This window comes from Macrobrachium nipponense, chromosome 6 (genome assembly GCF_015104395.2).
Source record: "Macrobrachium nipponense isolate FS-2020 chromosome 6, ASM1510439v2, whole genome shotgun sequence".
NCBI classification, from domain to species: domain Eukaryota; kingdom Metazoa; phylum Arthropoda; class Malacostraca; order Decapoda; family Palaemonidae; genus Macrobrachium; species Macrobrachium nipponense.
Genome location: NC_061108.1, coordinates 41,652,519 through 41,674,562, shown reverse-complemented (window position 1 = coordinate 41,674,562; position 22,044 = coordinate 41,652,519). Strand labels below are relative to the sequence as shown.

The 22,044-nt window shown below is 39.7% G+C and overlaps 1 protein-coding gene across 1 annotated transcript in view; it reads right to left on the bottom strand.

Annotated features, from left to right (window-relative positions):
• Window positions 1–21,144, bottom strand: part of LOC135216506 (transmembrane protease serine 9-like) — a 37,825-nt gene extending 16,681 nt beyond the window's left edge. Inside the window, exons 1-3 of the mRNA XM_064251878.1 lie at window positions 20,974–21,144; window positions 20,621–20,749; window positions 19,447–19,741 (exon numbers count right to left, since the gene is read on the bottom strand). Coding sequence (XP_064107948.1) covers window positions 19,447–19,741; window positions 20,621–20,749; window positions 20,974–21,144 — 595 coding nt within the window. The remainder of the gene's footprint in view (window positions 1–19,446; window positions 19,742–20,620; window positions 20,750–20,973) is intronic.
• Between the last annotated feature and the right edge of the window lie 900 nt (window positions 21,145–22,044).

Below are 22,044 nucleotides of genomic sequence, written 5' to 3'. Positions count from 1 at the left end.
TTGCAGCCTTCTTCCAAGAGGAATTCTCTTTGGGGAGTTTCATCCTTCTGAATCCCAACAATTGCAACTCAAGAATGTGGTTGCCAGATCCACGGGTTATTCCAGCTTTCCTAATGGCTAGATTCCAGCATAATCGGTCGGTTTCATATACAAATAGTAAACAGACCCATATATATAGATATATATTATATATATATATATAGTATATATATATAGATAATAGTATATATATATATTGTAATATATATGTGTGTGTTGTGTTGTTATATAGATATAATATATATATTATAGTATATATAATTAATATATATATGTATATATATATATATATATATATATATATATGTGTGTGTGTGATATATATATATATATATATATATATATATATATATATATATACTATGTATATGAGTTTTATCACATCACCTTGATTCATAATTATATACGCATTAAGCTACAAATGTCCTTTAATATCTAAGTCGCTCTACCTCGGAATTAATATATTTTCATATAACGAGCCCGTGAGCCGACGACTTTCTTATCAACTAAAAAAATTCCCCTTCGGTTAACATATATGAAAATATATTAATTCCGAGTTAGAGCGAATTAGATATTAAAGGACATTTGTAGCTTGATGCCTATTGGAACAACGAACAAGTACTTTCGTAGATTATTGTACCACTTTGCTCACTTAGTATAATCTTTCTGATATAAATATTAGTGTAAATGCAGTTAATTTAGCTTCCTCCCAAAGTTTATCTTCATATTAACCAATGTGAAGTCGGCTTTCTGCCCAAATGATTCTGCTACAGATAAGGCTAATGTCAGATACAACAATCCAGTAATCATTCCGTTATGCAGTTAATTGCAGATTTATTTGTATATAAAACTGTAAACTATGCCTGTACTCAGTGTGAACTTGATAATGTAGAATAAACTACAACAGTACTTGCTCCAAATCCCGGTTTTCACTCGCCCTCTTACGTGGATTTTATGATTAATTATATATATATATATATATATATATATATAATGTGTGTGTATATATATCAATTGGACTTTCACCTCTTATTCCTCTTCATAGGTAATCCCATTAATTCCTGATGTCTTTTCATTCTCCAGCCTCTTATTTGTCCTGATGTTCTCAGTTGTCACTTCCATGAGCTTTTCTCTTTCCGAAGCCTAGACAAATAGGAAAGGTTGCAGCCAGGAAGGCCGTCTGTCCATAAGATATTTGCCAAAATAGACTCTGAAATGAGCTGGTCAAAAGTCTCATCAAAAATAGCTACTCAATCTAAGGATTAAACTGAGAAGGAGAGGAAGCTTCCTCCAAGTTTCTACTACCTTTCTGCGCTTAGATATTTCAGGTTCACCTCTCTTATACCTCGTATTCAACTACTATGGTCCTCATAATACATTCCATCAGTGCAGAACTGCGTTGTCCTCGACAACAACTCTGCACAGCACATGCATCATTTATTCCAAGATCCGATGGATAATAAAAGATAATCTCTATATTTACTTCATCAGAAAATAACTTTTTTTATGTCTTAATTTACTTGCGCTAATTTACCTCAGTATTTTCATGACTTGACTCAAGTTTTCGCTCACAGTTGCTTCTTGACTACTAGGCCTCTCTGTTATCATGTGTTATAGATTCTCCCTTCAGTCAGATCACTGAGCGACAAAGAGTCCGCTTTTGTTTCTTCATTAAGCCTCTCATTTCCTCATAGCATTCTTACCGCTCTTATTCCCTTTCACTACCGTCCCATACCCACAGGCACTGCCTACTAATTCCATGTCCCCACCCAGGAAATTTGCGTAAACTCATATGCCTTCTAATTCCGCGCCTTTCTCCCTAGCCAAATATCTTTTGATCATAACTGTCCTCGGTAACTTATCCTCCACACTCAACACCGTAACATAATCAGCATTACATGTTTTCTTATCAACGTATCAGACTTGTAAGTGCACCTTATCGCGCAGCACCTCTCATTATCGGATCTTATTAAGGGTAGTGGTTAATAGGTCGGGAATTTTTCTTGTTTAATTGTATACCACATACAGTTTGGGGCCCCCGCCCCTCTGAAATTTCTCACAGAACCGTTTCCTAACAATTACTGGAAACGTCCTTTTCCTCATATAAACTCACACTGCTATTTCCCTGATAACCCATCTGTTAGGGACAAAGAGCAGAACCAGTACAGACTGGTTTTGTCTGCAGGTAATTTCAAAACACCTGGTACATGGTAGAAGAAATTTATACTAATTATTTCATTTTTTTACAAATCTTGATTTTGGAGAACAATTGACTTGCATTTTTCTTTTATGGAAAATGACAAACGTATCGTTTCATTGCCATTTGGACCAGGCTAACAACACTTCAGAAATTTATAAGTTGTTAAAAAAAAAGATGAATAGATCACGTTTATACATCCATAGACAGGTCATATTTCTATCACAACTCATAAAACCATATACAGTAGACAGTTATACCCTTTTACGGTACATTATTAGACTAAACAATTTTTTTAGCCATTAATAGCAGGAATGTTATCTCTGATGAAGGAAAGTTGCACTGTTATCCTATTCAAATAACATTTTTTTTTATGATGTGACCAGTATACGTAGAACTTGTTGCGTGAGTGACATGGGCTTTAATAAACACATCCCTCGGTATTGTTAGAAGAGTGACTTTCACATCGTATAATAATTCATAAATACCATATTAATATCCCCATATTTACAGCTGTAAGCAGTGCGAGTATATTTTTAATCTCTGTTGCATGTTACTTCGTTGATATTTCCATAAACTGTGCTTTTTTCGCCGCTCCTGATAACGTCTGTCTCATCATCAATTATTCATAGTGACGTGTGCAAAATGCTCTAACTGCATGTGAGCTTCCAAGCTTTACTACCGAACCTAGGTTTAGCTGCCAGGTTCGGCAGTCTCTCACAAAGCGTCCTCACAGCCATGTACCTCTAGATGTAACTCGCGTCGCCCACTGGGTGATCAGGTTTTGATGACTCGGTTGTTATTGTTATGATTTAGATGACTTTGTGCCAGCACGGGCTCTTGCTCCTAGGGCAACCCGTGACCACTCGGGCGACCGATCCCTTATAACCACTATGTAGCTCGCATGTTATATTAAAACGTTTGTCTGTTGCACTCCTCTTGTTTCCCATATATAGGTTGCTCCATTACATTTGTTATCAATATTCAGTGAGTTTAATTCATGACGTTATAGGTCTACAATATTCGTATATGTTCGTTTAAGCCTCTCAGGATCATTAGAGCTTTTGTATTTGCTACTTTTCTTCTAATTTTTCATCAATCTTTGCATTTCTCATGCCCGCGTATACAAACAATAGTCTTTTTTTTTTATTGAATTGCCATTTTATATCCAATACTTTTTTCTGAAGTTGAAGTTGAATATAGAATTTAGGCCAGAGACCAAGCACTGGGACCCATGAGGTCATTCAGCGCTGAAATGGAAACTGACAGTAAAAGGTTTGAAATGTGTAACAGGTGGAAAACCTCGCAGTTGCACTATGAAGTCAGAATAGGAAAGGAGGTATAGTAAAAGGAACGAAGGCACCCTGCAAAGAACCTTAAGTAATGCCTACAGTGCACTGCATGAGGTCCACTGACGGCACTACCCCCCTACAGGGTAGTACTTCTTTGCATTTCGTACTTACTTTTTCTATGGTGCGTTCTACTTAAATAACCCCATCAATGCTCCACCTTTCTGTTCCTTCATTGAAATTGATTTTGTCTACCTTAGTTAGTTTTGATTTAGCTGGCTTTGTGCCAGCACGGGCTCTTGCTCCTAGAGCAGCCCCTCTGCCGTGTCTCTGTTATCCATATCACGTTCATCAGCGGCTTTTGTTTTCGCTGAGTTTGTTTTCCATTTTCGCGCATTTTTCCTTCGTCGATTTGTGTATTGACAAGTACCATTTTCCTTGTTGCTTTCTCCTGCCCATTATGTGCTAAAATGCTCGTTCCTTTTCCGCCATTTATGTATAGTGCACTCGCTCTGCCATTTTCCCGGCCGCCCCCTGCGTTATTTTTCTTCCTCTTTCTCTATTCCAGTCTCCACTGCCATTTGTACCCTTCCCTCCGTCTCTGATTCCCCATATTGACTTTCGTCCTGTATTAATGCCTCATTTTTACACTCTGTTTTAGAAGCGCATTATTTTTTTATTATGTACCAGCCCTTCAGCTTGTTTCCTTTGAGCGCTTCCTTTAGTTTTATTTTTCTCTCTCTCTTTCTTGTTAAATCCGCAATTGTTACTATTTTCCTCTTGACTGGATTTATTTCGTTTATCACGTTCTTTGCATTTTTTACAGTTTCCCAATCATCATTTTCACTTTTTTTGTCTTAATAGCGAAGGTCTGAGCCTTTCGCTATTATATCTCTCCTGTAACTTCTGTATTCTTCTAGCCTACTCATATTCCTATTTAACTCTGGTTGGCATTCTTGACGGAACCACATCGCTCCTTGTTTTGACACTTCTCAGATAAGTGGGCATGTCGCATTTGATAGCCTGTTTCCTTTTTAACCTTTGTTTCACAGCCTCCGCAGGTTTTGTTTCCTTTTGTTTGACTCATTTTATTTTATTTATTTATTTGTGTGTGTGTTTGTAAACCGCTACGCTCTGTTTTCTTCCCACAGTGAATAATACTTTGTTTTTACGCTAACACTAATGGCGTTTCACTCTTACCAGTGTTTTATGATCTCTCTCGCAACGGTCTTGCACGAAAGAATATCATGGGATAGCCTCAGGAGAAGCAACAAACAAGGATGCTCTCAATCTCCACCTTACTACTTTCTCGTCGACTGAACCATCTGTCTGATTCAGGAGAACATAAATACAAAACGGAACAAACCAAGAGGGTCAATGATGCCCTCCAAGGCTGTCCAAGATACCCTTTTCACTTTGTATCATCCAAGATACCCTTTTCATCTTGTAGTACAAACTGACTGGATGTACGAGGAAAGAAGGGGGCATGTGAGGACCTGCACAGCTTCTCAATTTCAGGGTAGCAGTGTCTGCTCATGCAATGTCGGGGTCTCAACTTGCTGAACACAGTAAGATGCAAACCAGCTAAGCTCCCACAACTGAGTCAGTTCCTTTCCTTTGTGTGCTTTCCTCTTGGGAGGCGAGCCCTGTAGTAAGTCCTCTGGGCTCTGCTACTGAATCCAAGGTGAACTACCAGGTTTGGCAGGCAATCCACGTGCTCATAGTCATGGACATCACACGAAATGGGGTCGCGGCGGTAGTATACCCAACTGACCTCGTTGTGACTCATCTCCACTGTATGGCATATCAACAGTGAGCTTGATCCGGGAAATGAATCAGTTGACTCCTGAACATCTGTGATCGCTTTTACTCTGCACCTCAAGAGTATTTATTAGCCCACGTCTGCTTTCTGCTGCGCTACATTTCCTCACTATCTGCTGAATTCCTCTTTGGTGACTTATTGTTCTTTGCTAGTGACGTAACCCTCAGAAAATGTGCCCTGGTTCATTTATTTTGTATATTACTTCGACCTGATCCTGAGCCGACATCATTGCCGCTAACACTCCTGTTTGTGATTTCATTAGTACCAGGTGTTTTACATCTCCCAAATTCACTCATAAGCACATGATTGATCTGTTGGTATTTCAATCAAATTATCCCCTCTAATCTCCTGCTCGTCACCTCACAAAAATGTTCTGCTCACCATTGTCTTCTGTTATTATTGACTCGTCTCTCCTTCCATTAATATATTATCAGCCTGTTTGTCCAAATGCTCTATCTTATCTCCTTTTGATCTTGGTTTAATTTTATTATCTAGACTTGAGTACTTCACACGCATTCACTTTGTGTTCTTTATCTCCTCCCTGAAATTTGTCTGCATGTATCTTTTCCTTTCATTTATTCTTACTTGTGTCCCAAGTCTTTTCTGATATCGAAGGGTTCCATCTTGTTCCTTAACCTAGAACTTGATGTTAAAGCGCTCCTCATGCATTGTCTTCTCCATCCCAGGTGTGGTTTCTAGAACTGCAAATGTATTCGAGATTCAGTCGCAAAAGTCTCTTGATTTTCACCTTGAAGTAGCTTTTTTATGTTTAACCTTGTTATTCCATCAAGTTGTTTGTTCAGTGCTTTTAATTTCAGCGTGTAGTGTGGCAATAAGACGTTAGTGATTATGTCAACAACTGCATTATAGCTCCTGACATTCATCAGTGTTCTTCTTTCTCTTTATGTGTATTGGTTTCTGTGTACTTAGCGGCGTCATTTTTTAAACGGTATCTCCAGTTACCAAGTATTAGCAGCACTGAACTACTGAACTGCAACCCATTTTCGTATAAAGCCTCTCCCAGGCCTCTTTTGCCCCTTACATACATTTTGATACATTCATTTCCTATATTTATTATAAGTTCCTTGTTGGACGAGTGGTTTTCCCGCTCGCCTACAAATCTGGTGTTCCGAAGTTCGATTCTCAGCTCTGCCAACGCGGAATCAGAGGAATTTATTTTTGGTAATAGAAATTAATTCCTCCATATAATGTGGTTCGGATCCCAAAACAAACTGTAGGTCCCGTTACTAGGTAACCAATTGGTTCCTAGCCACGTAAAGATATCTAATCTTCGGGCCAACCTAGGAGAGCTGTTAAGATATACTTCTACCAAATACATAATTTCTATCACCAGTACCAATTCTCACTTCTCTCTTGGGTATTTTCTCTAAACAACTCATCCCTTATTTCTTCGAAGAGTTCATCCTTTGGTGAATAGTAGGTACTCAATGATAGGCTACCCTTATTGCATCATTTTGATTTCACGTTTTCTTCATCCGATATTAAGATCATTATTCCTCCTCCGTCACTCACAGTTAGTTCCATCTGCTCTTCCTGAACTCTCTCTTTCCCCAGTCTTTTGCACTGATTCGCAAACAGGCAAGAAGTCCAGTCCATATGTCTTGAATTCATTGTCAACCTGTTCCATCTTTCCAATTTGATTCAGGGTTCTCATGTTCAATTGACCCGATTTGAAGTTTTACTAAATATGAACCGGGAGATTCTTAACAACTCCATATGCCCAGAACTGGGGACTTTCTAAATTGTCCCATCTGTTCTTGTGGCACATTCCAGGAGGATTCACTGGCTAAATACACTAAAGCACAGCCATTTCCTTATAGTGAGCATTCCAAGTGTGCTCATATGAGTAAAGCCACAGCTTCCAGTTGTGGATCTAGCCTATATCATCTCTTCTTTTTGTATTTCCTTTTATCTCCTCTTACGTCATCCTAATGAACGCCTTAAAATTCTTTGGAAGCTTGAATTTCAAGTCAATGGCCCCCGTTGCCTTGTTCCATATGAATGGTTTTCAACTTTCATCTTCTTGATAACACTAATAATAATAATAATAAAAATAATAATAATTATATAATAATAATAATTAAGAAGCGTCAACTTACAAGGCAGTGGGCTCAGACCCTAATGTGGATACCACCAGTTCTCTCTCTCTTTATATATATATATATATATATATATATATATATATATATATATACTATATATATATATTATATACATATATATATATATATATATATATATATATATATATATATATATATATTATTATGATATATATAAATATAATATATATATACAATATATATATATTATATATATATGTATATATATATATAATGTGTGTGTGTGGAGTCGTATCTCGTACTCCGTCAAATATTTGCTGAGATTTGGACATTTCTAATTCATGCTCACGAATTGCAGTACTACCACGTGGGGTTTTATTGGGAATGATAATTATACTCGAATGTTGTAGATATGCTTTGACGGCTGAGTACGCTGTCCAGTTACAGGGAGTTTCTTCTATTATTTGATTTGCTTTAATTATTCTGTATTCCTAAAGTGTTATTTTATACAAGATATGCCACGATCATCAAATCTCAGACCGACAAACGCCAACGATTGGGGTACGATAAGAAAGAGAAAGAAATTTGAGCTTGTGAGGACTGGAATCAGGCAAGGAGAAAGCTCGAACTAACTTTATTGAACAGAGATGGCTGTATATGTGGCAGCAGTGCGGACAGAAACTTAGTATCCGTCACGCACGCACATACAAAAGGGGACGAGCCCTGCTGCGATTGTCATCCTTTGCAGCTGAAAATATACATATATCATCGTGCAGAGAGTACATTTTTACATGATATATATCGGCGGATAGGTCGTGAAATGTTCTACATTTTAGTATATGGTATAAAAAGTATATACAGAGGAAGGACGGACATTTGGCGAAATGCCGTTCTTACAAATACTCACCGCCAAGACAATAATTAAATAATAATCGTTGGCTGATGGTCAGCGGAATCTTGCGGGGGGTTGGAGTAGTCCGCGGGTTCGAGATTCCATCCATCAAGGGACGTCTTCTGGGTCCTCGTTGTCTGGTGAGTCGGGAAGCAGGATGCCGCCCCTGGTTGTGGGTCTAGGGGGTTCGACTGCTTTCCTTAGGCGGCCTCGGCGACGTCTGGGGGCGCTGTCGGATTCCGGCGAGGCTGTGTTCTGAGGCAGTGTCCAGCGAGGGCCTTCTGTGGGGTCGTCTTCGTCGGGAACGATGGCGGGCTTCAGTTTATCTATCGAGACCCAGTCCTCGCGGCCGCTGATCAAGACGAGGAACACCTTCTCCTCTCAACAGATGTGGTCCTTGGTAGGGTCTCGATAGGGGCGGGTAGGTGGCGTCGTTCTTTATGAAGATATACTTGCAGGAGTCCAAGGCCCTCGGTCAGAACTGCTTCCTCCTGTCGGTGTAGGTCTCTTGGCAGGGAACGAATTTCTGGGCAGCTGCCCGTATTCTTGCCAGTGGGATGTCGGGGTCGTCGCTGTTAGTGGGGAAGAATTCACCTGGCACTTTCAGGATCTCGCCATAAACCTTCTCTGTGGCTTTGAGGCGGTGCGGAGGCCGAGGAGGACCCATGATAGCTGTGCCTTCCAGTCGTGGCCTGTGCAGCATGCCATCAGGGAGGCCTTGAGGGAGAGGTGGGTCCTTTCCACCATGCCGTTGGCTGTGGTGTTGTAGGCCGTGGTTGTATGGTGCTTGGTCCTCATCAGGTGTGTCAAGGAGGTCCAGAGTTCTGAGGTGAAGGCAGTTTCCCGGTCTGTAGTGATGTCATCTGGCACTCCGAAGCAGCTGATCCAGCTGGATAGGATGGCTTCGGCACAGACGTCTGCAGTGGCTTCTGACATTGATGTGTGTGTGCCCAAATCTCCGCCTGGGTTGAGGGAAGGTGCCTATTCCCGATTCGGTGTGCCTTCCTTTCCTGTCTTGTTGCTCTGGCACGCGATGCTGTTCCTGGCCCACTCCCAGGAGACCATATTGGTGCAGTGCCAAGTGAACCTTTCTGTTATGAGTCTGGTTGTCGTGTGGGGCGACGGGTACGAGAGACCATGGATCACGTCGAATACCTGCTTCCTCCGGGAGGCGGGTATCAGGGGGCGTGGGCGGCCGGGGCTGGTGACGCAGAGGAGCATCATCTTGGAAGGGCCCAAGGGAATGTCCTCCCATCGGAGGGTAGTGGTGACAGTCTGTTAGGTTGGCACTTCGGGGTCGAAGGCTTGCTCATGCGCTAGGTCCCCGTAGTCCATGTCGAGGTGCAGAGGGGTTCCTTCCGCCGGGGATGTACTCGATGGAGCACTCGAATTAGGAGATGGCTGTGAGGTGACGTTGCTGTCTTGTGGACCAAGCATCGCCCACCTTGACGAAGGCATGGACCAGCAGTTGGTGGTCCGACATTATGGTGAATGGGATGCCTTCCAGGAGGTACTTAAGTGGCGGACGGCCTGTTAGACAGTGAGGAGCTCGCGGTCAAAGGTGCTGTAGCAGATCTCGGCGGGTTACAGCTTCCTGCTGAAGAAGGCTAGTGGCGTGGTGACCCCATTGACCAGCTGTTCCAGCATGGTGCTGCATGCGGTGTTGCTGGCATCGGTGGTGAGTGTCAGGGGCGTGTCGGGATCCTGGTGAGCCAGGGTTGTGGCTCTGCTGAGGGACGACTTGGTGTGGTCGAAGGCACGCTATTGGGCTTCCCCCCACATCAGCTTCTTTGGTTTGCTCTTCAAGACCTAGGTCAAAGGACACATGGTGCGGGCAATGAATCTTCCGCCGTAATTCACCATCCCAATGAACTCTTGAAGGGCCTTGACTGTTGTCGGCATCAGGAACTTATCCACTGCAGCCACCTTCGATGCCATGGAACATACTCCTGCTGGGGTGATCTCGTGGCTGAGGAAATCCACCTTCTCTGCGCCGAAGGTGCATGTGTCAAAATGGACGACAAGCCCGTTCTCCTCCCAGCACTTGCGGACGGCCCGGACATGGTTCAGGTGCTCCTCCGGTGATCTGGAAAATATGAGGATGTCATCCATATAGCAGACTGTCTGTAAGGTGCTGAGGACGTGCTGTTGTGAGTCCGCTAATGGCGTTGTGGTCGACCGTGGCTAGGAGCACCAGAGAACCTAGACTGAGCGCCGTATGGATCTGTTAAAGGTTTTCTGGGGCAGGAGGCCTGAGCCACTACCGTTCAAATCTGGGAGGTCATCAGTTGTGAGGACTGGAATCAGACAAGGAGAAAGCTCGAACTAACTTTATTGAATCGAGACAACTGTATATGAGGCAGCAGTGTGGACGGAAACGTAGTATCCGTCATGCACGCACATACAAAAGGGGACGAGCCCTGCTGTGATTGTGTTTCTTTGCAGCTGAAAATATACATATATTTTTGTGCAGAGTACATTTATATATATATATATATATATTGTGACGTTTATAGATCGTTTCGTCTACCCCGAAATTAATTAATTAGTTTGATTTGGAAAACGGCAGCCATTCCCTCCAAATATCAGCTGATTTTTAGTAAACGCGGGAAACCAAAAACCCGCCAGCCAGAGGTAGGGGGGTTCCTAAGTTGTGGGAATATAGTCTTTTGTCAGCTTTAGGGACGTATCTCGAAGGGAAGGATGTAGGCAGATTGGTACTTCTTAGACCTATACCTTAAGCTCTTTTTCCTGTGAACCCTCTGCTGGCTGTATGTTCTGTTTCCAGGATTTGCCTTGCTCGTGGGGGGTTAAGTCGACCCCAACACCCATGGAAAACACCTGGATTCTGCCTCAGTCGTCTCCAGACGCGACCTTCGGACGGATGTCCGACCACCTGCCTTCCTTGTAGGCCTACCCAGGGCGTCAGTGGCGCGCCAATAGACCCAGTCCTAAGACAAAGCCAGGCCACGTTTTTCTACAAAGATCCACTGAACACGACATCCAGGTACGTCTTGGGAAACAGCATATTGCCAGTCCCTTACCTCTTATTATCTATTTGATCCTCATTTTCCCAATTCAATTTCCAAACCAAAAGGAACTCATCCTTTTGTTCCCTCTCACTGCCTCATGCTTCCCCTTGTGTGATCGTCCCCAGACAAATGAAGTCATTGCATACCTCAGTGATACATTAAAAAGTTCCTTTTCCCCAGTGTTAGAGAACTAAACAAATGAAATTGGGCAATAAATCCTTTTTCTTTTATCTTGTTTAATCTGGGATTCTTTTTCCAGATTCCCTGAGTCACGTGTCACGTCTCTCTGCCCGCAAGTGTTGCATTACCCAAGTTTATGAAACCAGCTTGTAAGAATTCCATTTTGAGCCAGCTATTATCCATTTGTGAGAGATTATAAGTCCCAACGTGTGGACGCTGCATTTACTTTTCTCCAGGCCAGTACGGGCCTTTTGTAAATAAATAGCTGTAAAGTAACTAGTTGAGTTTCTGGCGACCTTTTCCTCTAAAGAAATTATCACTAACTATCAGTTTTACGGTAAGTTCAATTAATTTCATCTTGTCCCCCCTCCATTATTCTGTTTACGTATCGAGTCTCTCAAGGCCGCTCATACGTAAAAATATATATATATGTATATATATATATGTATGTATATATATATATATATATATATATATGTATATATATATATAATCTATATATATATATATATATATTATAATATATAATATATATATATATAGATATATATATATATATATATATATATCAGCGGATAGGCCGTGAAATGCTCTACATTTTAGTATATGGTATAAAAAGTATATATAGAGGAAGGATGGACATTGGCGAAATGCCGTCCTTACAAGTTTTCAACGAAAGGGAAGAAAAAAAATAAAAATGTTGAGATTGACATTTAATCTTAAAAACAACTCAGATTAAAAGATATAAGATTTTCAGGCGCACGTTTCTTCCTATAGAATTCTAAAACAAGAGCATTACCAACGAACCAAACGTATTGAGACCAGGAACGAATAAAAAAATATTACAAATACTCTGGTAGATAATCACTGAAATGAACAAAGTAATGCCCCCAGGTATAAGATACTCGAACTGTTATCAGAGATGTTTCTAGTCGGCACGAGTCTTGAGTTCGGTATGGTCATCCAGTCTTGGATAAAGAAGTAAAAAGAAAAAAAATCGAAAACGTAATAAAACTGGTCTAAAAAGAAGAAGAAGAAAGACAACAGTAGCTTATCGGAACAATCCAGAAAAACAAGGCAGTAAATCATGTGAAAGTGACTCGATCAACAGGTGATGCGGAGGCTCGAGCCTTTATATGTTCGATTTTCATGTGTGATTGTGAATTTCATAGGTGCATTAAACACTGATTGCTCGCAGTAAAATTACCCAAGGTGTGTTGAACACTTAAGATATGCTATCTAGTTGGGAGAACTCGAGGCAAATACGTCGTTTGTAAACGAAATGTTAACTGGAGGGCTACGACACCCACACCAGTAACAGTTGAAACCCTGGTGTTGTTGGGAGATTAGGTTAACAGGTGTAGGGAGCATAAGGCTGTGTATGTGCCCTATTGTAACCTTGTCAATGGAACTCTCCTCGTGAAAGGTAAATAACTAAAATCAAGTCCTTTTGATTATGATAGTTTTCTCAATCACCGCTAATCCAGGCAGTCTTCTGAAGTGCAAATGCTTTCCCAGATTCTTGAAATTTGCTGTCAACAATCAGTTCCAAACAATTCTAAACAGTCGCTTCCTTCCCCTTCCTGTATTCAGGTTAAGGATTCCTGCTTCCCTTGGCACTTCACTGTTTACTTTTGGTTCTTGGGCATTCCTTTTCTAAATGTATGTCATAGTTTATTTAAGGTATCGTATGGAGATATCCATATATGCTTGTTTTACAGATTGAAAATGTCCGGATAAGCACTGAGACACGTCTAGATATAATTGTTATTATTATTATTATCATTATGTAGTTTCCTCATTCTTTCAGACAACCAAAAAACATCTGTTTGTCGAATAAGCTTCAAACAGCATACCAGTGTGAAGGTCAAAATATAATCCATACTTTCTCTTCCTTGTCTATACTAATACAATGTTAATCCTTATTCACTTTTTCTGTCTGTTTTACGTTCTCGGTTAAAATCTACAGGTACCATAGGACCTCTTGCATCTTTTCTAATTCCCAGGAGCTCATTTCCACTATTTGACTCTTGCTTAGAGGCTCAAGCTGCGTTTTCCTTCTTCCAAGTGCCGTTTCCATAAGTGCTTATTCTCCTGTAGTGTTCCTAAGCATCTTTTTTAGACAGCTCTCTTCCTTTCTTGTTTATATATTTTTATTTTCAATTTCCTGTAGCAGAGATTGCCGACTTCTGCCGATTGATGCCGTCAGTAAAATCTTTTAATACTTTTAAAACATGGCCATTGGTAGCCTTCTTGTTAATAAAAACATTGCCATCCACGCGTCGCGAGACTGTTTCCTGACATTCCTTATCAGTGTTGTTTTCCTGCCGTATTGCGCTCACTTTGCTGTTATCCAGTCAAAATGTTGTCCCCTGCCTCTGATGTTATTTCTTTGTATAACCCCTTGTTGGCGTGATAATCACTTGCTTTACATTTTCATTTCATTGCCTACCTCTTGAATGCTACAATCTGTTAGACTTGTCGCAACTTTTGTGCATCTCTTATGATCTTCTGTTGACTGAGTCTAACCTGTTACGTTTAGATATGACCACTGATCATTTTTCCCATTTTAATCGTTCGCTCTTCGACTTCATGCGTCATTGTTCCGTCGCTGTTTATCATAGTTTCGTTGCCAAATTGTTCCCTGAACTTGCGATTACTCTTCTTTTGGATTTTAGTGTTTCATTTATCTCCTGCTGAGTAGTCTTCTGACCTTAACACCTATAGCGTTGTTAGATATCAGCTCAGTAATTTCTCATGCTCGCTTTTCCTCTTGAGTATTCCACCCTTCCAGTCTATATCGTTTTGCATTATTATTTTTCACATTCCCATAACAGGAAGGCAACTGCCATGTTTGAGGAGTATTCAGAGATTTTACTGACGGCATCAATCCGCAGAAGTCGGCAAAGTTTGCCACAGAAAATAAATAATGAAAGAGATGTAATAATATCAATAAAAAAGTTCAAGAGCTGTGTAAAAGAGACACGTAGAGACAGTCATGGAGAATGAGCACTTGAGGAAATGGTAGTAGTACTCAGAAAAAGGAGAACGCAGCGTAAGCAGAAGCAAGAGGCAAATAATTATCTGCTGAAACTAGAAACGATTTAAACTGAGAATGCAAGACAGGAGGCGGAAATATAAATAAGGTATAACACTTTAGCTATGGATGAGGAGGAGTAGCCTATATATGGATGAAGCGTTTTCACGAAACAGTTATGTGATAAGGTTGACGGCAACGGAAAAAAGCTTTTATGGTAAAGGTGACGTCAACATTTTCCATCATTTCCCCGTCTCTCTCTCTCTCTTTTTTTAATAGAAATTTTCTTCTGTTATACATGATCAGTGTTATGAGTGGTCGTTGTTATCGTCATTGTTTTTGCTGTACCTACTGGCACGGAGTGCACATGTTATAATTGTAGAGAAGAAGACCGGTCAACAAAACCTGTATTTTCTCTCTCGTTTATCCTTGTCCTGACAGCTTTGCCGATCCATCATCAGAGACAATAGCGTTAATTTTTTTTTTCGGTTGGTTTCCGTGAAAATAAACCCAGACATTTATTCAACAAATCATTTTGGTCACGTAAACCCGGAAATAATTATTTATTAGGCTGTATCCGACTATGAGAGGGACACCTGTCCAGGATATGTTACAGTTGTTGGTGAATCACACACCCACGCATCGAACGTCCATATCTACAGGTACACCGATTGTTGGTTAACTTTCAGTATACGCACGTCTAGCGCATGGATGATTAAGTTTATGACCGATATATTATCTTGTTTACCTACATGGTAGGAGGCTTCTGTGAGACCTGCTTCAAGAAATATTTCCAATGCCTGGTTTATATAAACCGTATTTTTTATTGAGTAAAGCATGCGCATATAGGCTACACATACGTATACACATATTACCGTTTTAAGTCAATGGGGTTTCACCAAGTTATTTTTCTGGATAAGATTTTGGTCATGGTCTCTATAATATACCTTCTGTCTTTAATGTAAACAACTTTTCGGGAGCCGTCTCTTCGCCTTGCCGAGATTTCTTCAGGACTGGAAAGCAATAAGGGGTCTTTCCTAGACAGTGACCCCCAAGGGTTTTTAACCCTGTATGTACTATTCACCCTTGCGGCGTGTTTAGTACAAGGCCATTGGGGTTGGCTGCCAAAACATAAACAAAAGACTGTAAATATCATAAAGATCATGATCCCATGGAAATATCTTCAATAGTTATTGTTGTTGTTGAAGATTAAGCTGGCCTTCTGCCAGCACAGGCTCTTACTCATAGCAGCCTGTAGGAATCCACAATAGAAACTGGGGATCGTTTTATTCACAAGATGTTTAAGCTCAAATACAATAGAAACGGGGGTCGTTTTATTCACAAGATGCGGACGGTTAAGCTTAAATATGCGAGTGATGCTTACCAAGAGAAAACAACAAAATCTAGGCAGAATGATAACACTGAAAGAGTAACAATGAAATGGACAATGACAAGAAGAAAGACAAGGTCAGTGCTGGTGAGATGAAGCGCCGATTCTGAAAGGAGGCGAGGCAGTGTCAAAGGCAAAGTAGATGAAGACAAACTGTTAACCTCCAGCAGAAAATCCAAGAAGCAGAGCCACTCTGGCCACTGCACCTCGATGAAAGAGGCCAAATGGAAAAAGGGGCAGTCCACAGAAATCAGCCGGAATGAGACGGCTAAAATGAACAACATGGAGGGAGGAAACTGAGACAGCACACTTGCATATATTATAGTGGAAAAGCCTATCCAGTAACAAAATATATGTAAATATTGTGGTAGAAGGAAATAGGAGGAATAATCATTTTTAAAAAAATGCAGAAAAGTGAAAGTGGGAAAATTGAGCAAAAACAAATTAACAATAATACCTATGAGAAGCAAAATACAAATACACGCAGAAAAAAATCTGCTACAAATGACAGAAATAAAGAGATTATTAAATACTGAATAAATTCATACGAGAAGAGAAACGAAAGGACCCAAGCAAAATAGAATAATGCTGATAAAATAACGATAAAAACAGTAGAATAAATGCGAAAAGGTGTCGGCGGTATCAGTGATGCCTTTTGAGACCTGAAAAACAGACGAACGATGGAACAAAGATGCGCAGGAAGGAAGCTGTGGCGGCGAGAAAGGAAACTGGGCGAGCGAACAGAGAAGAAGAGGAAGTGCAGCCAATCAGGACCAAGAGAAGCTGAAAAGGGCGGCGGAGAACTACCGGGGGAATGTACAAATAGCTGGTGCGCCAGATGAGAAGCGGGCCGATGAAATAAAGGACCCTGAATAGAACCCACCGGTCACGTTATTACCAGATACGTGATTGTGGGGATAATGCTGCCTCGTTCTGATTTATCAGTTCCGGATTTTATTCTTACTGTGGGAAATTTGTTTCACTCAGTGGGAAGATTGAAGGAATATACTCTACAGTGTTCTCTGGTAATACAGTAAATTGTATGAAACGGGCTGTTAAGTGCACAATTCTTCCATGTGCTTAACGTGTTTTCAGACTTGCGTCAGAAAATCCAAAGGATTAATAATTGCTTTGTAAGTTTAAGTGGGCTAGTTGAATTCAGGTAAGAGTAATTTAGGTAAATGCAATTAATCTAATGAGGACTATGAATAAATTAAACCACGGCCGTAAAATTCCCAGGGCAGTTCAGTTTGGTCTTGGAATTCAATTAAGTTTCGACCCGGTTAAAGTAGAATTAAGGTAAACTAATCCCAAATAGTAATGCTAAGTAAACAGACAGACCTAATTAACTAAGTTTTCTACTACGCCCATGTAATTATATAAACCCCTGTAAAATTGTTCAATCTGAGTCCATGCCTAATTAATTCTCACAAACTCCAATATTACAATAGCCTAACTACGTAAAAGGGCTCAAAATTTAGTTAAGATAAAGAAAACAGTGCATTACATCTTAAATAAGTAAGTTAAACGTTAATAGACGAAACCGCTTCCTAACGAATGACCGTTGGCTCAAATCAGCCGTCCAATCACGGCGGCCTAGCCATTGTGGAAAATTGGTATGTTGACCTACCTTTAAGTTAGCCCAGTTTGGACACACACCTCTTAATTCACTCCTTAACTAAAAATCAAATCCTATGTATTTAATCAGAAAACCCAGCGACCTCTAATTATATTCGTGGAAATTAATGGGTACGGTGATAAAAAATGTTATTTTACTTACCGACTCTTTCCGAAATTCCGACGACAGTTTAGTATGAATGGCCGTTTCAAAGTTTGGTTGCAGATAAGGATTCGGGTAGGATATGGGTTAGGATAGGTACAAACAGGAGAGGAGACCATACAAACCAATTATCTTAAGGGTTATTAATTTCTAAAACCCTACACTACGTAAATTAAACTCAAGACGAAGTTTACGAAACAAGTTGTCATCCGTCTACCATGCTGTCTGTTTGAACAAAGCTAAAAAACCCGCGCTCAGCCTATAGCTACAAAAAAAAAAAAAAAAAAAAAAAAAAAAGCCTATGCCAGGACAATGGTTCTTATCACTCCCTAAATCAATTAAATCATTTCTTAACTAATTTGAAGGGACAGTTAAATCTATTTATTAAATCTAATTATCCAATATTTTAAATGCAATATAAATTAATGAGATTATTCAAAATATAATATTAAATTAAAATTTCTGCAGAGCTTATACTAAAGAAAATGGGGTATAGTTATTTGTAGCTCTTAGCAGTGACTTTGTTAAAGTTAGAAAATGGATATGTACAATATAAATTTACAACATAACACAAAACACAGTTTTGTGATAGGTTAAACAGCTTCATCATTAATTAACTGCTGTAAGAATCGCCTCAAGTTGGTGGCGGCTCTTCTCTTTGGTCTCTCTTCTTCTGCTTGATAGCCTTCAGAATTTTGACTGCCTCCTAAATTTTTCTTTGCAGCATCTACAGTATACACCTCCTCTGGATTACAGACCTCCAGCGGGTAAAGTTTGTCAACTGACCTAGTTGTCTCTCCATTGCCGGTCTGTAGCTTCACAACTCTGACCAGTCCATCAGAGCTGGGCATCAGCTGAATGACCCTTGCCAATTTCCACATGCAACGAGGGGTGTCGTTTTGTACTAACACCACATCTCCTACTTTAATCTCTTAGGGACTGCAAGTATTCCTTCTCCCACTGATCTTGGAGTACATGTATTACCTGAGATACAAACTTGAATCTCTCATTACATTGTTTGTGGTCAAGCTCAAGATCTGGGTCATTCAGATAGTCCCGGTCTATGGTAGTGGGTAACGAGGTTTAACCGGTAGCCATACAACAGGTGAGAAGGGGTAAGGGCATCGATGGTATCTGGAGATGTAGCATCCACATAAGTAAGAAGTCTATTGCGCAAGGCAGGTCCTTCCAGACGGTTACATAGGTGACAGTTTGTTTTCATCTTCTTGACACACTATCTCAGTCTTGGTATCCAGAATTCTTCTCTCACCTTGCAAATTGTGTCTTGAATGCCTGCATGAAGAACCTTTTCATGAGCTTGAATGACTATAAGTCCAGTCAGAGGAGAATTTGGAGGTAAAAACATAGGAAATTTACTGCTATATGGAAGGTGGTCCGCATTTTGTAGTCTCCCAGTGCATCTCAAAAGTCCGCTCTCATCCAGGAACAAGTCTAGGCATTTAACTCTGGTTGGAATTTTGTGGGAATTCTTGTTGAGGTATGACATCTCCTCTGGGAAGTACTGACTCTGTGTGAAGCCAATAAGAATTCGTAATGCTTCTGAGTTCAGTACTTCGACATTTTCAGAGTTTACGGGTCCCGAGTTCTTAGTTTTACGATTCCCAATGGTATGTTTAAGGAGCCTAGTGAACTTAATTACTAACTTAGTGACATTTTAAAGTTTAGGAAGGGAAGCGAACCTACGGATATCTATGGGACAAGTAGCTTCTTCACTGACAACTGTAGTTAAAATTTCTTCAGGTGTTTCAGGTGGGTGGCATGTAAATACTTCTGTCTGCTCTGGCCACATCTCTGGGTTTGGGAGCCAACTTGGGCCATGGAACCAAATTTGACTTTTCTTAAACTGCCGCATGGAAATTCCTCTAGAGACAAGGTCTGCTGGGTCGTCTTCACCAGGTACATAGAGGTACCTCACTTTAGTGACCTGACTTATCTCATTCACCCTGTTGCGGACATAGACGTTTTTAGATTTGTTGTTCTGAATCCAGAGTAGGGCAACTTTACTGTCAGATCATATGGAGAAAACCAGGTTTGCACCTTTGTGTTGGTCCATCAAATAGGCTGCAGCCCCATAGGCCCTTTCACTAGCATCACAGAATATGTGAACAGTGGCGGACTGGGTCTAAAAATTGTGGTTGCCAGGTGACAAAAGAGGGGGCCCACTCCAACCCTCAGCCATAATACTATAATAGAGTTCACATAACAAATACATAAAATATTTGAAAATGCACATGTGGAAACACAGAAGACAAATTATTGGAACGTTTATTTTTTACTAATAAGTGTAAATCACCTAGACATAATGTAAAGTAATACCAAATATAGATACATAATTGCTTAGTTGAATTTCTAACCAAAAGTTTAATGACATGTAAAGTAGTGTTATTTGAAATGTTTGCAAACTAAAAATGTTAATCCAATAAAACCTGTAAAGAAAATCAAGAAGATACATATAGCCTGCATTCTTTATACGTTTTCTACTTAAGTTTTCTTTCAAATAATTTAGACATATATAGCATTTATCATTGATCATACATATGTCAAATTTTATCACCCCTTTATTTAGTCTAGCCCATCAAAAGACTAGATTTATATGGTTTTGATTACTTACTTTCATAATTGTGAATTACACAAAATAAAAGTATACTAAGTATACTTTCAATACAGAAGTATAACATGCATATACCAATTTATCAAGAATTTTGAAATAATATTCGGATATATCTATAGCATACTTGTACTATACAATTTGTATATAGACAGCTAAAAACTACAAAAACCTATTACATGCAGTCCACTATATTAGGAGTAATCTCTTAAGTTCACTGGAGGATTGTGCAAAACTGTTAATAGTTACTTCATTATCCAGCTCATCTAAAATTTCCTTTTCAATGGATGGTAACATGTAAGATTCCAAGTTTTCCTCAGACATTGAATTTCTTAACCTTGTCTTTATAATCTTCAGTTTTGAAAATGCCCTCTCGAACTTTACATGGGTAACAGATAATGAGCAAATTATTTTATATAGTTCATAAAGGTTATCATATGCCTTGTCATGAAGTCTGTTGGAAGCTAGAATTTTCAGTATACAAGATGGGCAAGTAGTGTACATTTTACTGTTGGTGCAACTGCTGCCCACATTTTCACCATCATGAAGCAATAACTTTAAAACATCAAAGATTGAAGCAAAAGGAACAGTTCCAATTTCACTTGATCTCTGATGATTTGTGGAAACAACTTGATAATTCCTCTCACTGCTTCATCTTTAAGACTTTTCTCAGCAATTGTTTTAAAATTTGTAGAGTCCAAGCAAGATAAATCTTTGTACAACTGTTTGTGTTGTACAAAGCGGGATTCCAGTGACTGAACAATACGATCCATTATTAAATTAAACACATTTATTCTAAAACCAACCAGGGGATCTGAGGAGCTTCCTTAATCACTAGCAAGTTCATCTGCCATTTTTATCTTCTTCTTTCTCTTAACTGGCAATGCATCTTCCAAAGCATCAATTTGAAATGTTATCTGTTCATTCAAATTCATCTGCGAAATTTCCTCAGTACATTTAATTACAAATTCAAAAGCCTTGCTGTAGATATAATCAAATGTTCTTGTCTGTTCCTTCAACTTTGTTGTAACTGTATCAACCAAACTCCATGCAGTAAACATATCTAATCCATTGGTATGCAGGTATTTTGATAAAGGGGCTGTAGTTTCAAATATATACAAATAAGTAAATGCAGTCAATATGGTTTCAAACTTTTCAAGACTTTGAAGAAAAACGTTGCTTTATACTTTGTTTTTGCATCAAACTTGTCTGATTCTTGAATCATTGTTAAACATACCAATAAATCCACACAAGTAATCACAGAAGCATCATCAAAGCATCTAGATACAGTTGTTGCTGCATTTGATTTCCCTGACCATCTAGTCTCACCTATTAGCTTTAATCGTTTCATTTTTTCTTGTCTCAGATGTTTTCCTACCACTTCCATCCATACAGCCATTCGCTGGTATGATGCTTTCACAAATGTAGCTAAATTCTGAAGCAAATTGAAAAAGGAAACTGCAGGCACACAACATTTTTTAGTCTCAGTTATCACTAGATTCTAAACATGGGCATACCACCATACATGAACATGTTGATCTGCCACAACAGCAATTCTACTTTGTAAAAAGTTGTACTGCCCATGGTAGCTTGCAGAGCCATCTGAGCTATCAGATACGCATTTTTCTGGGTAAATTTTATGACGTTGTCACGTTTTGATTAATAGATCGAAA